Source organism: Oryzias latipes, chromosome 3 (genome assembly GCF_002234675.1).
Source record: "Oryzias latipes chromosome 3, ASM223467v1".
NCBI classification, from domain to species: Eukaryota; Metazoa; Chordata; class Actinopteri; order Beloniformes; family Adrianichthyidae; genus Oryzias; species Oryzias latipes.
Window position 1 is genome coordinate 981,427 of NC_019861.2, and position 27,063 is coordinate 1,008,489.

The window sequence follows — 27,063 nt, forward strand, 5'->3', positions numbered from 1 at the left end:
CATGAGCAACGCTTCATACATGGCCAGCACTTCATACATGAGCAACACTTCATACACGAGCAACACTTCATACATGACCAGCACTTCATACATGATCAATGCTTCAAACATGACCAACACTTCATACATGACCAACACTTCAAACATGACCAACACTTCATACATGACCAACACTTCAAACATGACCAACACTTCATACATGATCAGTGCTTCATAGATGAACACCACTTCATACATGACCAGCACTTCATTCATGATCAATGCTTCATAGATGACCAACACTTCATACATGAGCAAGACTTCATACATGACCAACACTTCATACATGACCAACACTTCATACATAACCAGCACTTCATACATGACCAGCACTTCATACATGACCAACACTTCATACATGAGCAACGCTTCATACATGAGCAAGACTTCAAACATGACCAACACTTCATACATGATCAATGCTTCATAGATGACCAACACTTCATACATGAGCAAAACATCATACATGATCAATGCTTCATACATGACCAGCACTTCATACATGAGCAACACTTCATACATGATCAATGCTTCATAGATGACCAAAACTTCATACATGAGCAAGACTTCATACATGAGCAACCCTTCATACATGACCAGCACTTCATACATGACCAGCACTTCATACATGAGCAACACTTCATACATGAGCAACACTTCATACATGACCAGCACTTCATACATGATCAATGCTTCACACATGACCAATGCTTCATACATGACCAATGCTTCATACATGATCAATGCTTCATACATGACCAGCACTTCATACATGACCAGCACTTCATACATGACCAGCACTTCATACATAAGCAACACTTCATACATGACCAACACTTCATACATGACCAACACTTCATACATGAGCAACGCTTCATACATTACCAACACTTCAAACATGAGCAACGCTTCATACATGACCAGCACTTCATACATGACCAGCACTTCATACATGACCAGCACTTCATACATGACCAGCACTTCATACATGACCAATGCTTCATACAAGACCAGCACTTCATACATGAGCAACACTTCATACATGACCAGCACTTCATACATGATCAATGCTTCATACATGACCAATGCTTCATACATGACCAATGCTTCATACATGATCAATGCTTCATACATGACCAGCACTTCATACATGACCAGCACTTCATACATGACCAGCACTTCATACATAAGCAACACTTCATACATGACCAACACTTCATACATGAGCACTGCTTCATACATGACAAACACTTCAAACATGAGCAACGCTTCATACATGACCAGCACTTCATACATGACCAGCACTTCATACATGACCAGCACTTCATACATGACCAGCACTTCATACATGACCAATGCTTCATACATGATCAATGCTTCATACAAGACCAGCACTTCATACATGAGCAACACTTCATACATGACCAGCACTTCATACATGAGCAGCACTTTATACATGACCAATGCTTCATATAAGACCAAATATACTCAACAAACAAAAACTGATGCTAAATCCCTACTTTATTCTGATTTCTATAGACACAACCCGGTTTTAAAGTCACACGGTAAAATCAAAAGTGCCGCTCTTTTCATCAGTTTGACTTTAACAAGTCAACAAATAAATAACTCATATTGACTAACACCAATTATTTAAAAAAACGAGAAATGTCATGGTTTTATTCATGAAATGACCTTAGCGTTAAACTGCTTAAGTCTAAAAATGGTTCAACAGGAGCATAAAATACTAACTAATTAAAAAAATATGAATCCACCATCTAATGAGGTAAATGTATCTTCTGTGTGCAAGATTATTAAATTAAAAATGGGGTCTAACAAGAGTCTAGAATCAAGGAAAAGCAAAGGCATTCCCATAGCGAGGAAAGGTTTATGCTGCAGATCTAGTCGTTTACCATATCAATGTCAATACTTTAATTACATTTAGGATTGACCCACATGCCAACACTAAAAGCCAAAAAGTTCATAACCTCCATGTTCGGACACTAAAGAGAAGATGCTGCACCATGGTAGCCATAGTAACGACTGAGAATTTTCAAGGGCCTGTATCATGCTTTAATTAAGCCTTTCTTTTTTTTTTTTTATATATTGAGTTTTTACATTTTTTCAAAAAAGACAACACTAAGAGATTAATGTGTTTTGACACCACATTAAAAAAGGTGGTCCAGACACTGAACCATTTCCCCTCCCGTCTCTGCAGGGTGTAGCTAATTCTTTCTAAATTTATAATAAAACATAATGTCTCTCATCCACTGGATGAGTGGGGGGGGGGCAATGTGTCAGAATAATTCTGGGTGCAACTAAGCATGTGAATTGAATTCAGCCTTTCAGAGTAAAATATATCCATATGATCATGCTACACTAAAGAACAAGCTTAGAAATTAAATATGAGGTAATTTTGTCGCCCTTTTTCCCACCCGGAAGTAAGACGACGCGATCTCTGAGGCTCCGCCTTTCTCTCCCTGTGGGTGACGCCCATTTCATCCTAGAGCCAGCCTCAGCAGTTTGTCTGCGTTTCTCCGACCAAAACAAACAACATCCACATTTTTGCAAAGATGGACGTGCATTTTGTGCATAGAAAAGGAAATTGTTTTCCGATCACATATGGAAATCAGCAAACACCCCCCCCACACTTCCACTGAGAAAGTGTGTGTGTGTGTGTGTGTTAGCAGAGGGGGCCAGCACCACCCACTTCCATGAAGAAAGTGTTCGCCTGGGGGCGGTGCTGGCAGCAGACTCTTCTTGGAAGGGGCGGTTCCTCACATTGTGATGTCACAATGTGAGGAACCGTTTTGGTGGGTCGGGGGGGGCTGGTGCTCAGAGAGCAGGTTTTTAGAGGAATACTCAGTGAATGGATTGAAATACCAACTTGGGGGTTCTTTTCATGAGGACTGAACATTATAACACTTAAATGCTTTTAAAAAGTGCACTTTTCCTGGTATAGACCCTTTAAAACCTTCAGCAGCAGCAAATTTAAAATCACAGTTCCTTAAAGAACCTGCTATTGGGGAAATCTGCAAAGTAGGATTACAGATGTTTTAAGGCTGTAAAACTTCCCACTACTCACATGACACACTTTTCTCAGACAGACAGACACTTCCTCACTCTTTTCTCTCTTGTTTAAACCCCCAGGGTTAGACCTACATGGTGAAATGAGTCCAGGACACAAAGATTTATGTAAACGTGGTAAACTGAACGCATTCTGTACAGCAGACACAGCACAGAGGAGATTGACACGGGCAACAGCCAATCAGGTAGCAGAACACAATGGGCTGTTAACAAAAGGAACCAAAACTGCACTGAAAAATCTGTACAATACTGAGGAAGGTGAACCGTGATATAGAGAGGGAACGCTGTAGCTCATCTAGTGAATGAAAGAGAGAAACGTCTCTAATCAACATGTCGATGTCGTCTGCTGGCAGCTTATGTCACCTGAAGACCCAGTCCAATGAAAATGGTGTTTTCAACATGTTCTTGTGGCATTTTTCTGGTCATGGAGTACATACATCAGGGGTCGGCAACCTAGAGAACGCGTGCCACAGCTGGCAGCTATTTCTCCATTCAAATTGTTTGAAATCAGGAGCAGATGAAAGCTTGTTGCTTGAAAATTAAGCTTGTATTTGTTACACACAAACTACCATCAGCCGACCGCACAGTCCCTGCTCCACTTCGTTCACATGCGTCCATGTGTGCAAAAATAAATCCATAGACATCTACATTTTCCTCGTCTGAGCTGCCATCCAGCTCCAAACTGTACGGCTGGAAACATCCAGTATTGCTCACCATTTTTGTTGCACTGCTAATGCTAGTTAGGGGGTGAGAGGGGCTGTAAGCTAGCAGGAGAGAGTGTAATCAGAGGAATGATGGGAAGCCTTAGTCAGAAGCACCTTCCTAAAGAACTCCTGCTGCTCTGCAGAAACAATGTCATTGAAAACACCAGTTTTTTATTTTTTATTTAAAAAAATCATAAAATCATAATTAAAAGACCACTGGGAATGCTTTGTCAATAGATTAAAGGTTGTTGGAAGTGAAACCATCACATGTTTTAGTTCTTTTCACATTTACAAAAACACGTTGCTGGTCTTCAGATTGTGATACTGCCAACACATCTAAACAAAAAGTTTAAAAATCTGCAAGAATGCAAACAGCTGATACTCAGTAATCTGGAATAATTATCTGTTCCTAGATATTACGGCATAATAAAGTGTTTCACAGCAGAGGAATAATAGCTCCAACGGAGCCACACGGATCCTTACCACAGTCAGGAATGTGGGATCGAAAGTCAACGATGACGGAGAATTTGCGGCAGTGTCGAGCGTAGTGAGCCAGCGTGGAGCAAAGGCAGGGCGTCCCACACCTGCAGGTGTTTGCCCGGCACTGCTGATGGAAGGGGGCGGGGCTGAGGTAGTCATGACAGGCGGCGAACAGGTCCTGATTCAGCACATCACACATCGACGAGGCGTAGCTCACTGAGCATGGATGGGAAGCAGTTCACATGTGGAAACATGCAGGCAGTGGGTCAATCTTCTTCCAGACAAATCAATCAAGAACCTGCAGCCAGCTGAGGCCCAAGACTCACAAAAAATGGAACATTTAGCACCAAAACGAATGGATAGAAAAAGGTCGCTACTGTTTTACAGCTGAATGAATCTAGTTTGGTGAAACCTTTAGCTGGAAGTGCACTTCAGCAAAGCAAAGGCTGACAGACCCACCTGCCTGCTGGTGGCTGTCACAGGGGTCGATGGGAGAGACGCTCAGACTGGACGAACAAGCAGACGAGACCTTCCAGCTGTTCCCGAACAGCTGTGGGGTGCTTTCTATCATTCCTGATGGGGACCTGCAATCCAAAGAGAAGCAGATCTACACAGCAGTTCATACCACGAACACCAGACAACGGTTCAGTCTTACTTTGAAGGGGCAGGTATGCTGATAACTACCCCTCACCTTCATCTGGTTTGATCTGCCTTCACTAATGGTGAGACTCTAAAACTGAAGAAGCAGACAGCAGACCTGAAAACATCAGCCAACTGCTCGTTTGAGTGTCCTGTGGTTCAAATCCATAAAAAGCAGGAGATAGAAAAGCAGCAGGTCTGACATCATCTCACTGCACCACGTTTACAGCAGACCTGGATGTCAGGAACCCAGGAGTCTGTGTGGTCATGTGACAAGGGGAGTTCTGAAGAATGCAGGACCATGCATCCATGCATCCATCCATCCATCCATCCATCCATCCATCCATGCATCCATCCATCCATCCATCCATCCATGCATCCATCCATCCATCCATGCATGCATGCATCCATCCATCCATCCATCCATCCATGAATCCATCCATCCATCCATGCCTGCATGCATCCATCCATCCATCCATGAATCCATCCATCCATCCATCCATCCATCCATCCATGCATCGATCCATCCATCCATGAATACATGCATCCATCCATCCATGCATCCATCCATGCATCCCTAAATCCATCCTTTATCCATCCATCCATCCATCCTTTATCCATCCATCCATGCATCTATCCATCCATGCATCCATCCATCCATCCATGCATCCATCCATCCATGCATCCATCAATCCATCCATCCATCCATCCACGCATCCATCCATCCATCCATTGATCCATCCATGCATCCATCAATCCATCCATGCATCCATCCATGCATCTATCCATGAATCCATGCATCCATCTATGCATCCATCCATCCATCCATCCATCCATCCATCCATGCATCGATCCATCCATCCATGAATCCATGCATCCATCCATCCATCCATCCATCCATCCATGCATCCATCCATCCATCCTTTATCCATCCATCCATCCATCCTTTATCCATCCATCCATGCATCCATCAATCCATCCATCCATCTATCCATCAATCCATGCATCCATCCATCCATCCATCCATCCATCCATGCATCCATCCATCCATCCATCCATCCATGCATCCATCCATGCATCCCTAAATCCATCCTTTATCCATCCATCCATCCTTTATCCATCTATCCATTAATCCATCCATGCATCCATCAATCCATCCATCCATCCATCCACGCATCCATCCATCCATCCATTGATCCATCCATGCATCCATCAATCCATCCATGCATCCATCCATGCATCTATCCATGAATCCATGCATCCATCTATGCATCCATCCATCCATCCATCCATCCATGCATCGATCCATCCATCCATGAATCCATGCATCGATCCATCCATCCATCCATCCATCCATCATCTATCCATCCATCCATCCATCCATGCATCCATCCATCCATCCTTTATCCATCCATCCATCCATCCTTTATCCATCCATCCATGCATCCATCAATCCATCCATCCATCTATCCATCAATCCATGCATCCATCCATCCATCCATCCATCCATGCATCCATCCATCCATCCATCCATCCATGCATCCATCCATGCATCCCTAAATCCATCCTTTATCCATCCATCCATCCTTTATCCATCCATCCATCTATCCATCAATCCATGCATCCATCCATGCATCCATCCATCCATCCTTCCCTCCCTCCCTCCCTCCCCCCCTCCATCCGTCCATCCATCCATCAATCCACCCACCCATCCTTCCCTCCCTCCCTCCCTCCCTCCCTCCCTCCCTCCATACATCCATCCATGAATCCATGCATCCATGCATCCATGCATCCATCCATTAACCCATCCATCCATCCATCAATCCATCCATCCAACAACAGATTTTAAAGCTATCTGAAGCTAAAAGCTTAGCTGTTGAAGGTGCATCAGGCATTCAGCTATCCTCTTCCTAAACAGTGTTTACTTTATGTCAGGAATAAGCACAATTAAAGCCGGAAGCGGCGTTGTATGGCCCGCAGGTGCTCGCTGCGCCCACTGCCTGCCTCTACGCACCACCTCAGCTATCACTGCTCACCTCCAAGCAGCACCGCCGCCTTCAATGCCCACCTTTGATCAAAAAAAAACATGCATTGTGCTATTTTTTCATGTTGTGTGATGTGTATGTGTGTGTATATGTGTGTGAATGGAGCTGTGGAGGGATCATTTAAACTCTTCACTGGAAGAGTTAATCTTTGACACTTAACACTATAGTGACAAAAATCCAACACTGTGTTGAAATTCAGCTAAAAAGAGTGTTGCTCCAAATCTGTCCTATCAACGCTAAGAAAAGTGTTCTTTTAACTGAATCCAGACTGGACCTAAATAGAGATTTCTGTTTTAAATCTAACTCTATGAGAGTTGAAGTGACTCTTCTAATTTGACTGTGCACAGGATGCTGGAGCCTATCCCAGTACTGTTGGACAAAGATGGGGTTTACCCTGAACGGGTCACCCTTGTGTCAAAGGAACACAGCACACACACTTATGCCTGGTTTCCACTGAGGTGTACGGTCTGGCCTAGTCCAGCATTTTGAGTGTTTCCATAAATGGACCCACTAAACTGGACCGAACCATTTCATTTTTGGGCCCTGTTGCTTATAGGTCCATAGAAAAATGGAATGGATCGGTTAGGGCGGAGCTACTGTTGAAATTCATTAATTTGCTGAAGGTCATTACAACAAAAGAAAGTGGGCGGAGTCATCTTTGCCGCAGGCATTCCTCCCCTTAAAAACAATCTTAAAAGCTTTGTAGATACAAAGTACCAAAAGCTTGTGAGGGAATATTTATGCCACACATTGCAGACAAAACTTAAGCAAATGACAATATTTAATATTTGCTTTAAAAAACTTTCTTTTCGCTTTCAAAAAATATTTTTGCATTTGCTACACAAATGTTTTCGCATGTTTTGTGTCTCATCTGACATTTTTCCCGATCTTTGAATCTGCGTTTATAAGTTTCAGTTTATTGTGACAAAGCTGCCATCAAACAGCTGCTGATTGGTCCAGATTCTAACCAATCAGGTGTCTCTGTCTCATATTGACATACGTTGCGTCTGAATTCCTTCCCTCCTCACTCTTCAGAGCGTTTTCCATGTTCTAGTTGTGTCTGGATCTACATGCTAAAATCCAGAGCCCTGGAAATTTCCCAGAAGTCTCTGTGAAAAACCAGTGTGCATCCATGCTCACTAGATCAGCGTATATAGACCACAATGCATTGCTGCAGAACAATGTTTTCCAAAAACATGTATTTAAATGTATTTTTTTTATAAACCATCAACGTTTTTATCTTTAAAAGACAGTGGATCATAAATAATCGTCACAAAACGCTCATTAAAATTAGATTTTGACTTTGTGAATTCAATGACGTCATATTGAGCTGACATGATCTTTGCAGTAGACATGCATAGACTCTGAGCCCGATTTGGATCTATATAATCCAGGCGATGGCTGTGTTCTGTCAGCACCAACTTGCAGCCTTTTAGGCAGAGTTTCACGGCCTGGAGCAGCGAGCGACCATCCAGTCATGTGGATCCTTTTACAGCTGTTAGTCAACATCCGGACTTCATGGTCCGCCGTCACCGTGGGGCACAGTGGAGTCCCTATTCCATCAACAGCATTCCTTGTGGGACTGCTGTGTCCAGTCAGAGCTCATCTGGCTGCATAAAAAAAGCTGATCAGAGAGTGAGGCTTTGATGGCGAGCCGCCGAGGCCGTGTGCATTACAGGGAGGGAGAGCACTTTGCTGTCGCCTCCCATCGCTCCTCTGAAACTGAAGTCACTCTCTGCTGGTGGTTGGAGGGGGGGGCTGGTTATAACACACCAGAGATCACAGGTGAGCGCCGCACACTTACAGGAAGTCATCTTGAATGTTGCCGTTGAAGGTTCCGCACAGCCCCACCGTGTCGTCCTTCCACCGCTCTTCCGCCTGCAGGTAGAGGCGGAACTCCGCCCAGCTGTACTGCAGCTGCAGGCCGAACGCCGTCCTCACCTGGAGGAACATGGAGGACAGCTCCTGGATGTGGAAGACATCTGTGGAGGAGGAAGAGGAGGAGGTGCTTTAAGCTCGGCATGGAGAAATACAGCCAGCTGCTTTTTGGGTCAAGTTTTATTTCATTACGAAGACGAAAAACCTGGAGAATGTCCATCTGGGTACAGATATGTGTTTAAAAAGGAGCCCCAGCATGCATTTGTCCTGTCCTTTTGAGGAGAATTGAGTGGATTTAGGATCATTGTGACATGCAGGAACAGTGTGGGGCCAACGCTGACTCTCTCATGCTCCATGAAACCACAAAGACATGCCAAACGCATGTCAACCCATGTCATCCCATGTTATGCAGGCCTGGATGTGTAACCATTTCTGTGCTGCACACAGTTTAGCACATGTATGGATGAAGCGGTGCACATAGCAAACCAACCAGAGGCAGAGGTGGACAGGTGATCACACAGGTGGAACTGGTTTTTCCATTCAAGACAAGAAGGAAGCTTCAGTTTCATTTCGTGAAGCTCCTCACACAATCCCAGGAGAAACTGGGACTTTTCAAATCTTGGAGTGATTTTCACCATAAGTGGACTGGCAGTTCAATAGGTGGATGTGTATGAGGGTAGGGACGTGTGAAACGTACCCTGAGTTGATAATAATATTGTTTGTGTTGCTTACTTTCTGAATATGCGACTGATAGACACTTTCTGGTATTTTGTTGTGCATACAACATGTCACAATGACAAGAAAGTCTATTCTTCTCTATACTATTCTATTAAAAATGAGCTTTACAAATGCAAGACTTTACATTAAATTAACCGCTTTTCTGCACATCATTGTAATATAGATCTACTCCAGTGGAAATGGTGTTTTTGGTGTTTTTAACATGTCCTTTTTCTGATGATGGGTAGCATTTAGAAGGAAAATTCAGATTAAAACTGCATTTCTTAGTATTTCTTCATTCATATCACTGTGAATCAGGAGCAGGACTCAGGACTTGTTTGTCATTTTTGTTTTGCACCAGTAACCTTAGGTTGGGGTTGTGAGGGGCTGTAAGCTAGCGGGAAAGAATGTTAACAGATGATGGCAAGTGGGGGCGGGGTTACTCCATGCCAGCAGTCTTGCCCACAAATGTTTTAAAATTCCTTTTACACTTCATTAGTTTAGGAAATGTCTTCAGAAAAAGAAGTATTCTGAGGAGCAGTAAAGATAAAAGTTTCTGTTTGTGAGTTTGAAGGGTCTATATCAGGCAAAAATCAACTTTTTGGAGCTTTTAAGTGTATTACAAAGTTAATTCCTCACAAAAATACCCCAAAGTGGTATCTTGATCCATTTACGCATTTCTGAGTATTCCTCTAAAAACATGCACTCTGAGCATCCCCCCCCATGAAAATGAGCTGGTTCTCACAGTGCAGCTCTATGTGCAAAATGTCTTTGGTCAGATCAAAGATGGCATTAGAACTGAACTGTGTCCACGGTTCCACAAAAACATGATCCGATTATAACAACCGTTACTCTGAAATACCAGAAATGACCGTAGAAGAAGAAATATTGAGTTCTGCTGTAAACAAAGGAGCTGCAGCTTAGAGCAGATGATCTTCTAGAGATGATTTCTTATTGTTAGGATTATTATTAGGAGCTGGAAGAAGGGTCAGGTTAGGCTAACACGTACCAACAACAACATTTAGCCGTGGATGCAGTTCAAATCCATGCGGTCAAAGCTGCAATGTGGAAACATGTTGCAATGACATCAGCATTGATTCTGTCTGGACACCACTGGAAACAGGAATCACCTGATTGTTTACACGGTTTCTCAGGACTGAGCAGCATTTCTGCATCGTCCCAGAGCCGCTCCTCTGCTTGGAGACCCGCTTTTACCGCCAGACCCGCTTCTACTGCCAGACCCGCTTCTACCGCCAGACCCGCTTCTACCGCCAGACCCGGTTCTTCTTAGAGACCCGCTTCTACAGCCAGACCCACTTCTACCGCCAGACCCGGTTATACCGCCAGACCCGCTTCTACAGCCAGACCCACTTCTACCGCCAGACCCGGTTCTACCGCCAGACCCGGTTCTACCGCCAGACCCGGTTCTTCTTAGAGACCCGCTTCTACAGCCAGACCCACTTCTACCGCCAGACCCGGTTCTTCTTAGAGACCCGCTTCTACCGCCAGACCCACTTCTACCGCCAGACCCGGTTCTTCTTAGAGACCCGCTTCTACAGCCAGACCCACTTCTACCGCCAGACCCGGTTCTTCTTAGAGACCCGCTTCTACAGCCAGACCCACTTCTACCGCCAGACCCGGTTCTTCTTAGAGACCCGCTTCTACCGCCAGACCCACTTCTACCGCCAGACCCGCTTCTACCGCCAGACCCGGTTCTACCGCCAGACCCGGTTCTACCGCCAGACCCGGTTCTATAGCGAGACCCGGTTCTTCTTAGAGACCCACTTCTACCGCCAGACCCGGTTCTTCTTAGAGACCCGGTTCTACCGCCAGACCCGGTTCTACCGCCAGACCCGGTTCTTCTTAGAGACCCACTTCTACCGCCAGACCCGGTTCTTCTTAGAGACCCGGTTCTACCACCAGACCCGCTTCTACCGCCAGACCTGGTTCTACCGCTAGACCCGCTTCTACCGCCAGACCCGGTTCTACCGCCAGACCCGGTTCTACCGCTAGACCCACTTCTACCGCCAGACCTGGTTCTACCGCCAGACCCGGTTCTACCGCTAGACCCGCTTCTACCGCCAGACCCGGTTCTACCGCGAGACCCGCTTCTACCGCCAGACCCGGTTCTACCGCCAGACCCGGTTCTACCGCTAGACCCACTTCTACCGCCAGACCCGCTTCTACCGCCAGACCCGGTTCTACCGGTAGACCCGCTTCTACCGCCAGACCCGGTTCTACCGCCAGACCCGGTTCTACCGCTAGACCCACTTCTACCGCCAGACCTGGTTCTACCGCTAGACCCGCTTCTACCGCCAGACCCGGTTCTACCGCCAGACCCGGTTCTACCGCTAGACCCACTTCTACCGCCAGACCTGGTTCTACCGCCAGACCCGGTTCTACCGCTAGACCCGCTTCTACCGCCAGACCCGGTTCTACCGCGAGACCCGCTTCTACCGCCAGACCCGGTTCTACCGCCAGACCCGGTTCTACCGCTAGACCCACTTCTACCGCCAGACCCGCTTCTACCGCCAGACCCGGTTCTACCGGTAGACCCGCTTCTACCGCCAGACCCGGTTCTACCGCCAGACCCGGTTCTACCGCTAGACCCACTTCTACCGCCAGACCTGGTTCTACCGCCAGACCCGGTTCTACCGCTAGACCCGCTTCTACCGCCAGACCCGGTTCTACCGCGAGACCCGGTTCTACCGCCAGACCCGGTTCAACCGCCAGACCCGGTTCTCCTGAGTGCAGCAGCTCGCTCACGCAGAGCGGTCGGTCCTGTTTGCGGTCCAAAGCCTCCTCTGGAGCCACACGTCTATGCGTGACGTAAACCAGAGCAGCAGTGACCCAGGATCAGAATGAAGTGTTTCCATGAACCACAGTCAGATCAACAATCAGCAGAACCAGCTATCTCCATCAGAATAAATGCTGATCGGGGCAGAATGTTCTGAACGCCGTGTTGACATGACGCATTTCATCCTGATCAGACCTTCATGTCATTACTTTCTCCATGGAAACGCAGCTACTGTGACATAAGTGAGATAGGCCCCCTCCAGGAAGAGTCTGCTCTGCCAGCTCAATCTGAACATCCATCTTTGTTAAAGTTCAGATTTTGTTTGTTTTCATAGGAGAAACTCAGACACGTTGCTGAGGATGATGTCATGAAATGGGCGGGACACAAAAAGGAGAGAAAGGCGGAGCCTCAGAGATGGAGTTGTCTTACTTCCGGGTAGGAAAAGAACTTGTAAAATAATGAATCTTTCTGTAGTGTATCAAAGTTAATATCATATCATATACATAGATATAGTTTACTATAAAAGGCCTAAGAAAAGCATGAAATAGACCCTTTAAGAGAATTTTAACAACTGCAAGAAAAGATGAGTCAGGATGAGCTCCAGGAATATTCAAGCTGAGCAGAAATAAAAACTTACAAGGAAAATCTCCCAAACTTGGTTTCTAGTTAAGGATGAAGAACATTCAGGATTTCCTGCAGTGATCTGCTGTTTAAAGGGCTGCTAATGGACATGCAGCAGTGACAGGCCGGCTAACATTTGAGCTTTTAGGGATTTTTGTGTTTCTCAGCTGTGCTGTGCTTTTATTGTGCAGTGAAAAAAAGAAAACAAAGTGTGATTTCAGAGCCAACATAAAGACGTGTTCAGTGTAGCCCTCCCTATCAGATCCTCCAGCAGAGTTTCACATGGAACACACAAAGAGTCCAACATGAAGACACTGAAGGCAAAAGTGGGCAAAGCTCAAAGGAAAAGCATTTGGACCAACACATTGTTAGCCCTGACCCAATCAGTCTTTGGAAAATGATGGCTCAATAGCAAAGCTGCCATTCAATCCATCACAGCCATGACAACTGAAATAAGTCCGGTCCAAAGCCAGATAACAGAGCAGGAGCTTACCGTCATAGTAGGGCAGCGAGATGCGGTACTGTCCGGCCATGAAGACCTCTCCCATGTGGCTCAGAGTCATCTCTGTTCTTGGATCCTCGTCAACGACCAGGCTAACTGATTGGATGCACGCCCCATCCAAATCCTGCAATTCAGACAAGATCACATTCTCCTACACAGCAGAAGCACAGTCAGGGAGACGGGAGACACAGACGCAGAGTTTTCCCTTCATGACAGATTAAAACCGCCTGCACCGATTTCAGGGAAAGCCCTGCATTCAGTGTTCAGAGGTTTTCGGATGCTGTCACGTTAAAAAAGACACCAAAGGACATTTGTGAGGAAGCTGGACCATCTCCTGACCGTCCTCACCCATTCTCTGTTTCTGCCCTGATGGCCCTCAAAGTGTCAGAGCATGGTGGTTCTGAAGCTCTGTTGGTAAGGTCTGCCGCTGCTGCTTTTAGTTCATCCTAAGGATTTTCTCCAAAGAGGGGTGATGATCTGAGCTGCTTCTCAAAGGCTGAAGACAGCTGCTCCGTCTGCAGCTCAGAGGAGCATCTCCATCATGTTCCCTCACCTGGACTGAGCCTCTGAGAGCCAATGCCTGACGGACAGCAGTCTACTGTGTCAGCCGTGGACGTTTGGTCAATCCGTTACCACCATTTTAGAAAGAAACTGGTGGGCAGATTTTTGCTGTTGCTCCTTCAGATTTCCCAGCTCCACAAATGCATCGTTAGAAAGGTCAAACAGCCACTCCTTGGTCTGAAAGCTCCCATTCTTTTTACAGCTCTTCCAAAAGAGCCAAACTTGTTCCGTTTCTTATCATCTGACCTTTCACGGACTAAAAATGTGACATTCTGATTAAAGCCTGTCCGACACGAAGACAGCCCCTCACCATGACTGAGGGGCTGTGAGCAGATGTGACCTCCATGCTGTTTGGCTGTTTGTGTGTGTGTTCAAATGAGCAAGTTATAATTCTGGAAAGGAGAAAATGCAATCTGTGTCTCCCGCTCCCTCTCTGAGTACGGAGACAGGGCAGAACGTAAACTATAACATGTGTAGACGTGGGCACATGCGGCTAATATACATGGACGGTTGTGTGAATAAAACACTTTACCCTTTTAAAATGTAGAGGGTGCGGCTTGTAATCAGGTGGGCTCTGTAGCCCAGAGTTTACAGTACTCACTTTGCAGAAACTGATGAGACAGAAAAGTCTGTAGGAGAGTTTACAAGTCAAAATGTTTATGAGCAGCTAAACCTCAACTTCCTAAATGGATTGTTGTGTTAACACCCATCTAAAAAACTGCAAATGTTGTATCCAGACTAAAACCATCACAAACAGATACAGTGGATCTGCATTCACTGTGATTTTCATGTGAACTTTATTAGGTAAACCTCCACTTTGGGTCTGGGTTTTTACATGTGTTTAGAAGTCAACTTTCATTTAGAAGCAAAGAAAATTTGTTTTTGGACTGAATTTGTGAAAACTAACTGATAATGAACCGAATGAGATCAAATGATGTAAATCTGAATATAAAAAAAAAACATTTTAATAATTTAAAAGTGTCTCCTTTTTCAAATATAACACTAGCTTCATGATATGTAACTGGTTTTGAAATTTGGAGTTTGATTGTAAATCCTGTCCAGTCAGGACTTAATGAGTCTAAGTGAATTCAGGATCAGGGGCCTCATTTATAAACGTTGCGTACGCACAAAAGAAGGCGTACGCCACTCTCTACGCAATAGTTGAGATTTATAAAAAGCAAACTTGACGGGAAAATGTGCGGTCCTTCACGCTCTGACCCAGGCGTACGCACAAAAACGGGTGAAATGAGAAACGGCGACACCGTCGGCAGATGGAAGAAACACGTGAAAGTGACAGTGTGTGCCAAATCGTGCCGGCATGTGCTGTGCTACACAATGTGGCCCAGCTTAAAAACGTGCCTCTACCCCCTGGCGCTGATTGCTGTGTTGGCCCCGACCCTGAACCCCATCCCCACGCATTTGAGCCATTTGCTGCTGCTGTGCGCCAGCGTTTGGAAGTGATGCGTCGCTTATAAAGAAAAAGAGGTGTGGAAAATATTATTTATTTAAGAATTCCCTCATCGTGCAGTTTATTTCAGTCAGGGCGATCTTGATTTCGCCCAACTCCTTGGCCACCTCTCTGATTGAACTACTGACTTCCCTCTGCATTCAAGGACTGCATCGGTGAGGACGCGTCCACTGCTGGAGGGTTGAGAGCCGCGTGCCGTGGAGACGCTGGGGCCAGACGGCTGCTCAGCTGCAGCATCGTAACCACTGGCCCCGCTGGAACACCCAGCAACTAAAATAAAATTTTTCTATATTAATAATCTGTAATTGTGTAGCCTGCATACATGTGACTTGACTGCATTCATTTGAATTATTTCTCTTACCTGTGTCACCCTGACCCTGGCGCGTCTCAGTCAGGTGACTGAGGCGGAGGAGGACGCCGATAAGGGGGACTTAATAGGGATTCCCCAATAATAGCGGCCAGTTTCTCATCAAGAGGGCCCCCCCCCCCCCCCCCCCCCCCCACGTGGCGGACACACTCTGCCGATGCAGCGCTAGACGTTTTTTTGCCTCGACTTTGATGTCCGATCATTTCTTTCATTTCTTTTTTATTTCGGCCACGGTCCGAGGTTGTGAGGCTACAGCATTCACGGCGTCTGCCACCGTTTGCCGCTCACGTGCCTTTTTGGCATTAGTAATGCCCACACTGTGCCCTCCAAACAACACTTTTCTCCTCTTTTCCACCTCGCCAACGATAACTTCTACTTCACATTGAGTGAAGTTACGTTTTTTTGATTTCCTCTCTGTGTTTGCCATGATTTAGCAAGCCATGAATATTCATTTGTGGGCGTTTCACGGACTATTTATGGGCAACTATGGGCGTGTCATGTAGCCGCAAAAGCTGCGCTGCATTTAGAATCGGTTGTGATTTATAAAGGGAAAGATGCGTAGGATGTGCGTGCGCACGGTTTTATAAATCCGAATATTTCTGTGCGTACGCACGTCCTATGTTTCATCCGTACGCCACTTCTGACACAAATCCTACGCAAAGCTTTAGAAATGAGGCCCCAGATCCCTGCTGGGTTAGGATTGGTTACAAACCAAATTATGTCTTCTGTTTTAGTTTCTGGAGAAAGGATATTTTCTTTTTCAAGTTAAATTAGAAACATGAAAGTATTTCCTCTGCAGTCTACAAGAAATAATTTCAAAATAAAAGCGTGTTCTTGCTCCAGCTCTGATCGTCTTGGCGTGGGACGGCCGGCTTCATCAATTGCTTCTCTCATAAGCGGGAGAGCTTCATGGCCAAAAGGTTTTAGCGCCCCCACCCCCTTCTCCTCTTCCCATCATTCACCTCCAATTTTCCGACATGACCTTTTCTCTGCCCCCCTCCCTCCAGCCACTACAAAGCTGTCGGCGGCTCTATTGGCCGGGCCAGATAAGGTAATCCTGCTCAGTTGGCTGGTGGAGGTCTCGGGCCTCTGCTCTGATGAGTGGGACATCTTATATCTTGCCCCCCCCGCCCCCCACACTACATGTTCAGCTCAAAGACTGCTGGCAAACTGGAGGTGGGGGTTTCCTCAGTTCTTTGTCAGGTTTCTCCATCATTACTTCATGCAGCATTTGCAGCAGAGAAATGACCTCAACTCCTCTGGGGGGTTTTCGGGCGCTTCGCTCCTGATCTGATCTACGCGGCGGACAATCGGCCTGGAGCGTAACCGAAGAACACATTTGGAGCAGAAAAGACAGAAAGAAAATACTCACCGGCCCACAGGGGGCGTTCTGGATGGTGACGGTGAATTTTCCTGAAAGGCGACTTTTGACCAGGACGTACTGACACGATGCAGGGAAAGTAAAGATCCGCCCGTCAAAGGACTGGAAAAACATGTCGCCTGTCACCGAGCACTCGCCTGTGCAGAAAGACACACTTTTACCCTCCAAGTTTGTCAGAACAGCTAGCACTTTAAGATCTGGTAGGTATTCTCATCCAGACTGTCCTCCTTTTAGTCCTCTGGAACGGTGGCAGAGACCCACCATGGCAGGAAACTACAAGAACTGTGCAAACAAAAAAGAAACTGCAGACAAAAAGAAACGCTCCAGCAAAGGAAAAGAAAATATTTTGCAATAAATGAAATGCTATGAATAAAAAGAAACACCTGTGCAAAAGCTAGAGGGGAAGTGGATCATTGGAGATTGCTTTTGTCCATGCACTGCTGTGAGAAAACAAGAGCAGGATATGAATGAGAAAACCAACGAGAAAGTGAAGATGTTAGTGTTGGATGTCCCTATGTGAACTTTCTAATGTGTTACTTGGTAAGGCCAGGTTGGACGTCAAACTGGAGGATGTCGGTTTATTGCCACTTTGGCTAACACAGGGAAACCCAGAAAGACACTAACGACAGCAGCATCCAGGTCTGGAACTTTACTCCAACACGCAGCAAAACAGATCCATGAACCACCGTGCGTCTGACTGCAGAGCAGCGTCTACGCCTGACAAACACCACTAAAGCAAGAACGAGAGCCAACGTCCATCTGACGCCAGGCAGCTTATGACTGTGGTTGTTTTCATCATTAATAACAATAACCTCAGCTGTGGGTAACAGTAGATATTTCTTGGTTTATATTTGCAGCAGCGTTTCTTTTTTGGTTTGCACAGTTCCTTTTTTTTGCTGCGATGGTTTTCGGGTTTCTGCCACCGTAGTTTGGATTAAAGAGGAAATTCAAAAGACAAGACAGAAAAACTGCTTTCAGTTCCTCACTGGAAACAATCTGGATATGCTAACATGGTCCCAGTAAAAAGCTTATTCTCTTCAAGATAATATTCTCAATGACATCTTCAGATTTCTGTTGAAATGTTTTTGAAGAATATTCAAAAGCAGGGAATAAAGGTTAAAAGTGGAAAGAAAATCTGATGTGTTCTAGGTAAGAACTGGCGGCCTTGGGCGCCGTACAGCGGCGCCGCCAGAGGTCCCACAGCGTCACAGATCATCAGAAGTTGAGTGTCATGTGGAATTGTTGGAAAATCACCAACCACCATTTCCCAGAATGGCTTCATCTGTAGCCCCTCCCACATTTAAGGAGCTGGCCACTCTACGGCCTGAAGAAGACGCCGACGTCTCCTTTGACACATGATGATGAGCGCTAGTGGTGTGGCAGAAATGTAAAGATATCTGCTGTCAATCAAAGTACTGTTCACATCCGTCACCGTGTTTCTGAAGGACTGATGGCGTCAGTCGGTTTGTGCTTATTCACATGATTAGGATTTCATGGAAACGGTGTGGTTGCAGTTTTGTCTATTGTCTAATCTGGACTCTGGGTTCAGATTCATGCTTGAATCCCCTGATCCAGGTAAAAAACAGGACTGGGGGAAGTGGAAGCTGAAAGGTAAAAACCATGGATGTGAAGCCCTCTGACAGTTTTTAACTGGTTTGATTTCACTAAGATGAGTTTTTTTGACCTTTGGGTTTGTTTTCCCGCTCAAGTCCATCATCAGCCAGTAAAAGCAGCTGTTCCTGCTGGAGCTCCTGCTGAGCTTCCCTGAGGGAGGACCTCCCTCGCTTTGACGTTATTTAGTAAAGGAGGAGCAGGATAACACACCTGGGCAGCTGTGGTCAGTGCAGTTCCACACTCCTCCCACACATGTGCTGGAACAGAGAGCAGAGCATCCACAGGAGATTCATGCAGAGGAACACGCAGCCAACTCCACAGAACGATGCAGAACAATGCAGAACGTTTGGCTTTGAGGGCAAAAATCCACAGGGCGTTCAGAGTTTAGACGTGGATGTGAGGATCTATTATATAAACTAATTATCTATAAATAATTTGACCCGTCATTGTATGAATGTATAACTGATGATTGTAATGTTTATTTGTGCATTATTCTTCTGTGATTTGATTTGAAATCAAATCAAAAACAAACTAAAAAAACAAGAATTTTGGAGACATCTTCTAGATAAATAAGCTTGACTTTAACTTCCTTAATAAAAAAAATATTAAAATGCAGAAAAATAAGTAAGGTGGAAATGGGCGGGGCTTAAACATGATGTGTAAAAGTCTAAGATCAAATAAAACAAAGTTGCTTTAAATGGAATGCATTGTAACGGGTAAAAGTGAGCAGCCTGCAGGTCCAGAGGACGGACCCGAAGGTCCAGGAGCAAACAGAGAGGAGACGCTCACCAGTTGTTGCATTCCTCCTGCAGCATCTGTCCAGCAGGATAAAACACGCCGTGGTGCTCGCACGGGCAGTCTGACGCCTCCACGCAGCCCCCGTCCTGAAAAATCAGCCCTGACACATGCAGGACACACATGACCATGAGCTCCATCAGTTACCGCAAAAAACCTGGAAATGTGATCATTCCAGAAAAAACCCACAAACGAAATCATCACAGTTAAAGCCTCTTTGAAATAAATACAACATGTACGTTTAAATAAAGGTTATATTTCTCTCAGTTTCAGTAAAAGTACTCATTAGTCACATCCACTAAACCTTTCCAAAAATAGAAAAATGTTAGTTTTCAGAAACATCGGAAGTTTTGACACTTCTTAAAATAAATGGTTGTGTGAAAGATGGATTTTTAAAGACAGAAACTGAAAGAGTTGAAAGCAGAACAGGTGCTGTTCACAATGACATGAGGGAGTCACCGTCAGGACAGTAGCAGCCGTCCAAACAGGCCAGCCGGCTGTCGATGCACGTGCGCTCCAGGCTGCAGGTCGCCGGGCAGCAGCTGATGCATTCCCGGTACTGCAGCCCCGCCGGACACGGCGGCACTGAGCGGGGGGGGAGAAACAAGCTGGCATCACAAAAAAAACAAGTTCCAAAAAATATTCTATCTTTGAGACTTTTGCAGAAGATGGAACTCAGTTCATGTTTTACATCAGGAAATAGATTCTAACAAAGACAATTCCTGCAAAGGTTCATTGGGTTGAACCACACTCTCAGACCGCATACCACACTGAGGAATGTCCCGCCTCCAGTCGAGCAGCGGGTGGTCGGCGTGGGCGCAGGCCCGCGCGTACTCGCTGAGCACCTGGCATACCACATCACCGCTGGGACCGGACCTGAAAGCCAACCAAAAACAAGAGAAGGGCTGCAGCTTTGCTCAGATCTGTCCCCAACCGCTGAACGAGTCCCCTGGTTCCGTCAGGTCCAAACTAAACTGGGGACACTATCAGGATCGACTATCATCTGCTAATCTGGCTGCTGTTTAGTGCTCTGAGAGGGGTAACAACAGGAGGGGCTGCATATCTGTGTCAGGGTTCCAATATAAAAGATCAACCAAATAAAGAAGAAAAAGGACTCTTCAAATGACAAACAGCCAAAACATCCTAAATGCCTGTCAGTTTAAAATTCATCTAAAATAATCCTTCTAGCAGCTGCAGGAACATAAAACCAGACAAAGATTTGAAGAAACTTGGTTTATGTTGGTTTCTGAAGCACAAATGTAGGTGTTTTCATGTTTAAAGTAAAGACAATAGTCTTTCTTCCAATAGTCTCTTGTGTTACGTTACCTGCAGAGGTCGTTGGAGCAACTGGCCATGTAGGGCAACGGGCTGACAAAGTCGTGACAGCTCTGAAAGGGGGGGCTGAGGAGCATGGAGCAGACCTCCTCCACTCTCTGCACAGAGACAGGAAATGGTCGGTCTGTTCTTGTCTGATTTGGTTGTTTTCTTTTGTGTGTTTTCTTACCATCAAGACTTGAACGTCCAAAGCATTACAGGGAGACGGGAAAGAGGAGCCAACCGGAGGACATGTGTTCTGATGAGGATCCATCTCCATCCAGCTGTTCCCAAACATTTCTACGTCGTGAGTCAGAAGACCTACAAAAAAAACATTCTTACTGTTTAATAAAGCCTGAGCTTTGCATGGATGCTTTTCTTCAAACCCCCAGTGTTGTGTTATTGAACTCTCCATTTTCACTTGGAAAAAGGTATCTTTATCTTTATTTATCCTCTAGGAAGACAAAATGCCATTTTTAGTTTACAGCTGTGACCTGATGAAAAACCCTCAGAGAGAAACAACAAAACTAAACCAGGTCCAACCAAACAAGCTAGCTTACAAACTAAAGCAGGGCTTCTCAGGGTTTTTGCAGCGAAGGGCCAAACTAGGAACACGACATTAGACTGGGGGTGAAAAAAATGAAGAAACAGAAAAATGTTGTCTTTAGTAACTTTAAGTGTCATTGGTACAGTTAACCAGACCCTCCAGATGTTTTCCAGAGGTTTCTGTCCAGATCTTCTACTCGTCTAGTAATTGTATCATTTGACAGACTTATTTCTTCAAACTTTTTCTTTTGCTCTGGACAAACAATGTCAGCTACTTTCAGCATTTATTCTTTTACAAACTCCCCGTCACTGAAGGGTTTGCTACACCGGACCGTTTCCAAAGCCACAACGTAGCTACCAGCTTCAGTCTCAGCGTCACTGGATTTAGACATTTCTGTGAACATCTGCTGTGCAGCACAGCCTCACTGTAGTTGATGGAGCTTATTGCTGCGCTCCTCACCGGTAAATTTGTCATAATTTCTATAATTTGTAACATAGTAGCGATTTATATTGAATTCTTTGAGCGTTGCCTTTACCTGCTTGCAAATGCGGCGCAGGACTTTATCCATGAGGTACGACAAAGTTAGCATTTGTCCACTTAGCTAGAAAGCACCTTTTCTCCTCACCAACACAACGTTTTTCCTCAAAGGAACCTGCTCTGGCTCTCTTTTATTGAGGGCCACAGAAAATCTTCCCGCAGGCCGCCATTGGCCCCCGGGCAGAGAACCCCTGACTTAAAGGATCAAAGTGGCGAGCTGTGCTGTATGACCACTGCCTTCCTGGTCAGAGTTGCACACGCTAAATTCATGAAAAAAAGGCTGCTTTTTTGTTGGTTTTATCTCCATAGCAACCATTTTATTTTGTGCTCACCTGGGGATAGTGAACAGGCAGGTCCATGTCATTTTAGAAGAGTCGGGGAGAGTTAACTTTTGGATTTTCTGGGCAACCACACCCACATTTCTAATATGTTCATATTTAGTGTTATATTGTTTTGTTTAGCTTCAGTCAAAGATTCATGTGTGACATTTTCACAACACTCTGGTAACACCGTTCAAAATCTACAAACTTTAAAGCCAACATTTTTTCCAGGATAGCTTTCCGACGAGGCTCCAGCAGTTAGGAGGCGATAGACTAAAATCCCTAGGAGGAGTTTACAGTTAGACATGGTAGGAAAGATTCTTTTTTTTTTAATTCAAGATGGCAGCCTATCCCCGAGGTCAAAGGTCGATAAAATATCAGTGGTTGTAGACTTAACCTGGTGACATGTGTAAACATTTGTAAAGAGAACTCAACAAAAAAAGTTTTTTCCATATTGTACTTTAGAATACTTTAGAAAATTAAACATTAAGTTTGCAAATGAAATATTTAGTTTTCCAACTAAACATTTAAATTTTTTAACAAAATATGTTAAAATCAATATTTAAACGAAATATTTAGCTTTTGATATTTAGTTTTAGTTAAATGTTTCGTTGGGTGCTGAGTGTTTACCTACTAACTAAATAGGAACTTAGCGGAAATGGACTTTCAAAATAAAAGCTGGATTTTGCTCTGTCTCTGAACTGATTGGTCGTCCATCATGTCCTCGTGCTTTACTGGTCAAAGACGTCCAACCTGCTGGCTGAAAACGTTGGACGAATCATTTCAACCGCTAATCTTTAGTAAGTAGGTACATCGCAACACTTTGGATAATTTCCTGTACAGCCTCTGCTGCACCCCCCCCTTCGAACATTGAACCTGTCCTTTTTAAATGCATGTGTTTGATTGACAGCAGAGGTGGACTGGCGATCTGTTCACTTTTGTAGTCTAGAACCGAGCCGTTCTGGTCCACAGCCTTCTGTCTGCTTCATTGATCACAATCCCTGAATCCAAATCAATAAGATCTTATTTTCCATCCAACAGTGGGGGGCGCTGATCGAATAATGCAAGATTAGTAGAATCAGCCCCCATAATACCTTTTCACACGTGGGAAATAAATCTTTTTGAACTTGAACTCACATTTCACATTTGTTTGTTTGCCCCTTGACATGTGTCATCTCGTTTTCAAGGGGGTCCTCGACATACAGCGAAACAAGCAAAAACCCAAAGATCCAGCTGAGCCAACTCTACATGTATGAACAACAACAAGAACCTGATTCTGGAGAGAATCAGCTCAGAGACAGAGCAACATCCAGCTTTTATTTTGGAAGTCCATTTCCGTTTATCAGCAACTTCATTTGCATTTAGTTGAATATTTAACTTAAAATATTTATTTAACATGTTAATATTTAGGTCACATCTAAATATTTAATTTGCTAACTAAATGTTTATTTTTTCTGAAATTACATATTTAGTTTAGAAACTTTTAGTTTCTAAACTAAATATTTAATTACAAAAAATATGTAACTTTATATTAAATATGTAGCTTGCCAACTTAATATTTAGTTAGTAAAAGTAACTTTTATGAATACATAAACTAGAAGGTGAAAACATGCATTTGAAAAATAAAACCAGCTTTTTTTCTCCTAAACCAGGAAAAATAACCAAAAACATTGTTGTTAATATTTGACTCTGTCCCTTCACAAACGGCCCCCATAGTATTGGGAAATTGTGAAAACCATCCGATCCTTCGGTCCGGGTGATGTCCTGCGGGACAGAAGATTCTTTAGAGAGCAGATGACAGCAGGCCTTGGCGGCTGAACGCCACCACGGCTCCACAGACACGTCTTCTTCTTCTAGACCTCAGCAGTTCTCCCTCCGCCGGTCTGCTTTCCTGCTGCGTCACTGTCAAAGCGTCTCACCGTAACTCGTGGTCATGTCGTCCTGGACTTCTGCGTTAAAGTTGCCGCACAAGCCGCAGGTCCCGCCCACAAAGTCGGGGCTGAGTTTGATGTAGACGGAGCCGGTGCGCCCCTCCCACGCCAGCGTGAAGCCCTGCTGCTGCGTCACCAGCACGTACTGGGAGATCTGCTCCAGCTGCAGGTGGTGGAGGTGGTGGGGCAGCTGCAGCCTGAGCACAGCGGACCTCGTTGGTCAACATGTTAGTCACACTGAGGCCGACCCCAGTTCTACCCCTACCCCCCGGCTTCTCCCTACCCCCACATTCAGCCCCCCAAGCGGAAAGTTAGGGAAAAATAGGAGCTGTGTCCGAATTCCCGCCCTGACCCCTAACTACAGAAAACCTATGTACCCTGGATTATAAAAGCAATTCAGACGCCACGCTCTCACTAACTTTTTCTTTTTTTTTTTAAACGGTGGATCCGACATCATTGATTTCATGAAGTTTAAATCTAATTAATATGAGCGTTTTGTGACGATTATTTATGATCCACTGTCTTCTGCAAATAGAAACGTTGATGATTTATCAAAAAAATACATTTAAATACGATGCAATGCATTGTGGTCTATATTCGCCGATCTAGTGAGCATCGATGCAGAGACTTCTGGGAAATTTCCAGGCCTCTGGGTTTTGGAACTGTCGATTCAGACAGCTCTAGAAAACGACCAACATGCAGGGAGGAGGGAAGGAATTCCCACACAGCTTCCACTCGATGATGTCATCAATAGTCGCCGCTCATCTGCATTAGCGAGAAGCTGCCAGCGCTTGGAAAACACACAACATGGGTTTAATAAGTGCTAAAACAAAAACTCCTTCCTAACATTTACATGTCTGCTTCAGAGCACAGCCAGAAATGCATTTGTCCTCCGCAGCACAGCGCGGCACGGATCACCCTACCGGCGGAGGGATACAAAGTCCTAAGGCTTCCCCCTAAAAGACAAGCTCGGACACCGCTACAGCTCCAAATGCCCCAACAATTGGAGCATTAGGGAGGAGCCAGAGGGGTAGGGCCTAAAAACACGCAACTGGGTGTGATGCTGACCTTCGCCCTTTGAAAGTAACGTTGGAAGCGTGCAGACGGATCTCGCCCTCCCATGGCAGGAAGATGCTGACGGAGCGCTGGCAGGTGTAGGGGGCGGAGCTGCACTCTGGATCATTGTGCACCTTGAAGACGAAAAAGGAAATGTGAGCTTGTGACTCCAGAAAGGAGAAAAGAAACAATGAAGTAATCCCAAGTGAGCCCTCCATGTCCGTTATGTTCAGAGAACAAACTGCTAGAAATGTGCAAAGTGATGCCATCTGCCTTATTTTATAGACTATTTTAAATATAAACCTGATTCCAAAAGTGTTCCACTACACCATCATCATGGATATTAAATCTGAAGTGAAAAGATGGAACCAGGGAGAGAGGATGACAGTTTCTGCTGTGCAGTTTGACTGGCTAACATGAAGCCAACAAGCCTGTTTTGGAACCCTGGTGGTAACTCAGGGAATTGCAGCGGCTCCACTTCTACTCAAATGAACAGCTTAACAGGAATAATAGCATAGACAGCTGTCTGTCGCTGCTGATTGTTACCTAAGAAGAAGCATCCCAAACCTATCCACCCTGCTTTTCATTTCATTTGGATCGGTTATTTCATTCATTAAAAACGGTTTTTAGGTTCAAACATTCATTTAAATATGATAAAAGGACCAGGAAGTAACAGCTTTTGCTGTTTGCCCCCTTTTCACAATTTAAGATTTCTGATCAAATGATAAAAACAGCCATTATTCTGTTTAATTATGTAACCCCCAATAAAAGCATAGCAGAAGCTACGACTCTGCTGTCTCACACAAATTCACCATAAAAAATGATAGACTTTAAAAGAATACATTCATAGATTTAGATTTCTTCATTTTGCTGTCAAAAAGGTTCCATAAACAAACATTGAAATATACTGCACTGTTGCTGCGTTCCCATGACAACAGTCTCCTGCAGGAACCTGGTAGGTAGCTGTTGTTAGCTGGTGGCACTAATCTTCTGGAGAAATCCTTCCCTTAGAATATAGCCGGTCTCTGCAGAATCTCAGGTCGTGTCCGGTTTTATTTATGTAAATGAACCCGGACACGTTTCTGTCACACACAGTAGGGACTGTTCACATTGACCTGTTGCCCTCTAGGAGGCGCTACAGATGCATCAGAACTAAGACAAACAAGAATAAAAAAGAGATTTTTTTAGAATAAACCTCTGAAACTGTCTTGGGAAAAAGAGGATTATCAGGAGAACGACGGAGTAACAGCTGTTTATGTCTCTATAGACGTCTTTGGGATTCTGGCTTCTTGGAGCCAGCAGGTACTTCCTGTTTACCGTGGGGGAGGGGTCACTCAGTCCAGTTCTGATATACAGTCAATTTTCACACACCCTCACATCATCCTGTTTTCTATGATATGACTATCCTTGTTAGAGGTTTATGTGTGTGTAAATAAATAAATAAATCCAATCTTCCCCGTCAGGTCAAAAGTGGGTGGAGTCAATTCAAGTGAACTAACCTGGACGACCAGCCCGCCCTGTGTGGTTTCCCCACAGTCCTTCAATAAGGTGTACGAGCACCGACCGGGGAAGTAATAGTAGAGGCCGTCAAAGGTCTCAAAGTTGTATTGGCCCCACGTCCGACATGTCATCTCCCTCTCAAAGCCCAGATTTACGACTGTCAACG

The 27,063-nt window shown here is 45.0% G+C and overlaps 1 protein-coding gene across 2 annotated transcripts in view; it reads right to left on the minus strand.

Annotated features, from left to right (window-relative positions):
• Window positions 1–27,063, minus strand: part of otog (otogelin) — a 103,908-nt gene that overhangs the window by 64,189 nt on the left and 12,656 nt on the right. For both annotated transcript variants that reach the window (XM_023951366.1, XM_023951367.1), the window contains exons 6-19: window positions 26,897–27,054; window positions 25,410–25,531; window positions 24,330–24,538; window positions 21,197–21,327; window positions 21,019–21,125; window positions 20,459–20,568; window positions 20,152–20,277; window positions 19,687–19,795; window positions 19,108–19,154; window positions 17,275–17,420; window positions 13,498–13,630; window positions 8,796–8,973; window positions 4,767–4,891; window positions 4,311–4,523 (exon numbers count right to left, since the gene is read on the minus strand). In XM_023951366.1, coding sequence (XP_023807134.1) covers window positions 4,311–4,523; window positions 4,767–4,891; window positions 8,796–8,973; window positions 13,498–13,630; window positions 17,275–17,420; window positions 19,108–19,154; window positions 19,687–19,795; window positions 20,152–20,277; window positions 20,459–20,568; window positions 21,019–21,125; window positions 21,197–21,327; window positions 24,330–24,538; window positions 25,410–25,531; window positions 26,897–27,054 — 1,914 coding nt within the window. The remainder of the gene's footprint in view (window positions 1–4,310; window positions 4,524–4,766; window positions 4,892–8,795; window positions 8,974–13,497; window positions 13,631–17,274; window positions 17,421–19,107; window positions 19,155–19,686; window positions 19,796–20,151; window positions 20,278–20,458; window positions 20,569–21,018; window positions 21,126–21,196; window positions 21,328–24,329; window positions 24,539–25,409; window positions 25,532–26,896; window positions 27,055–27,063) is intronic.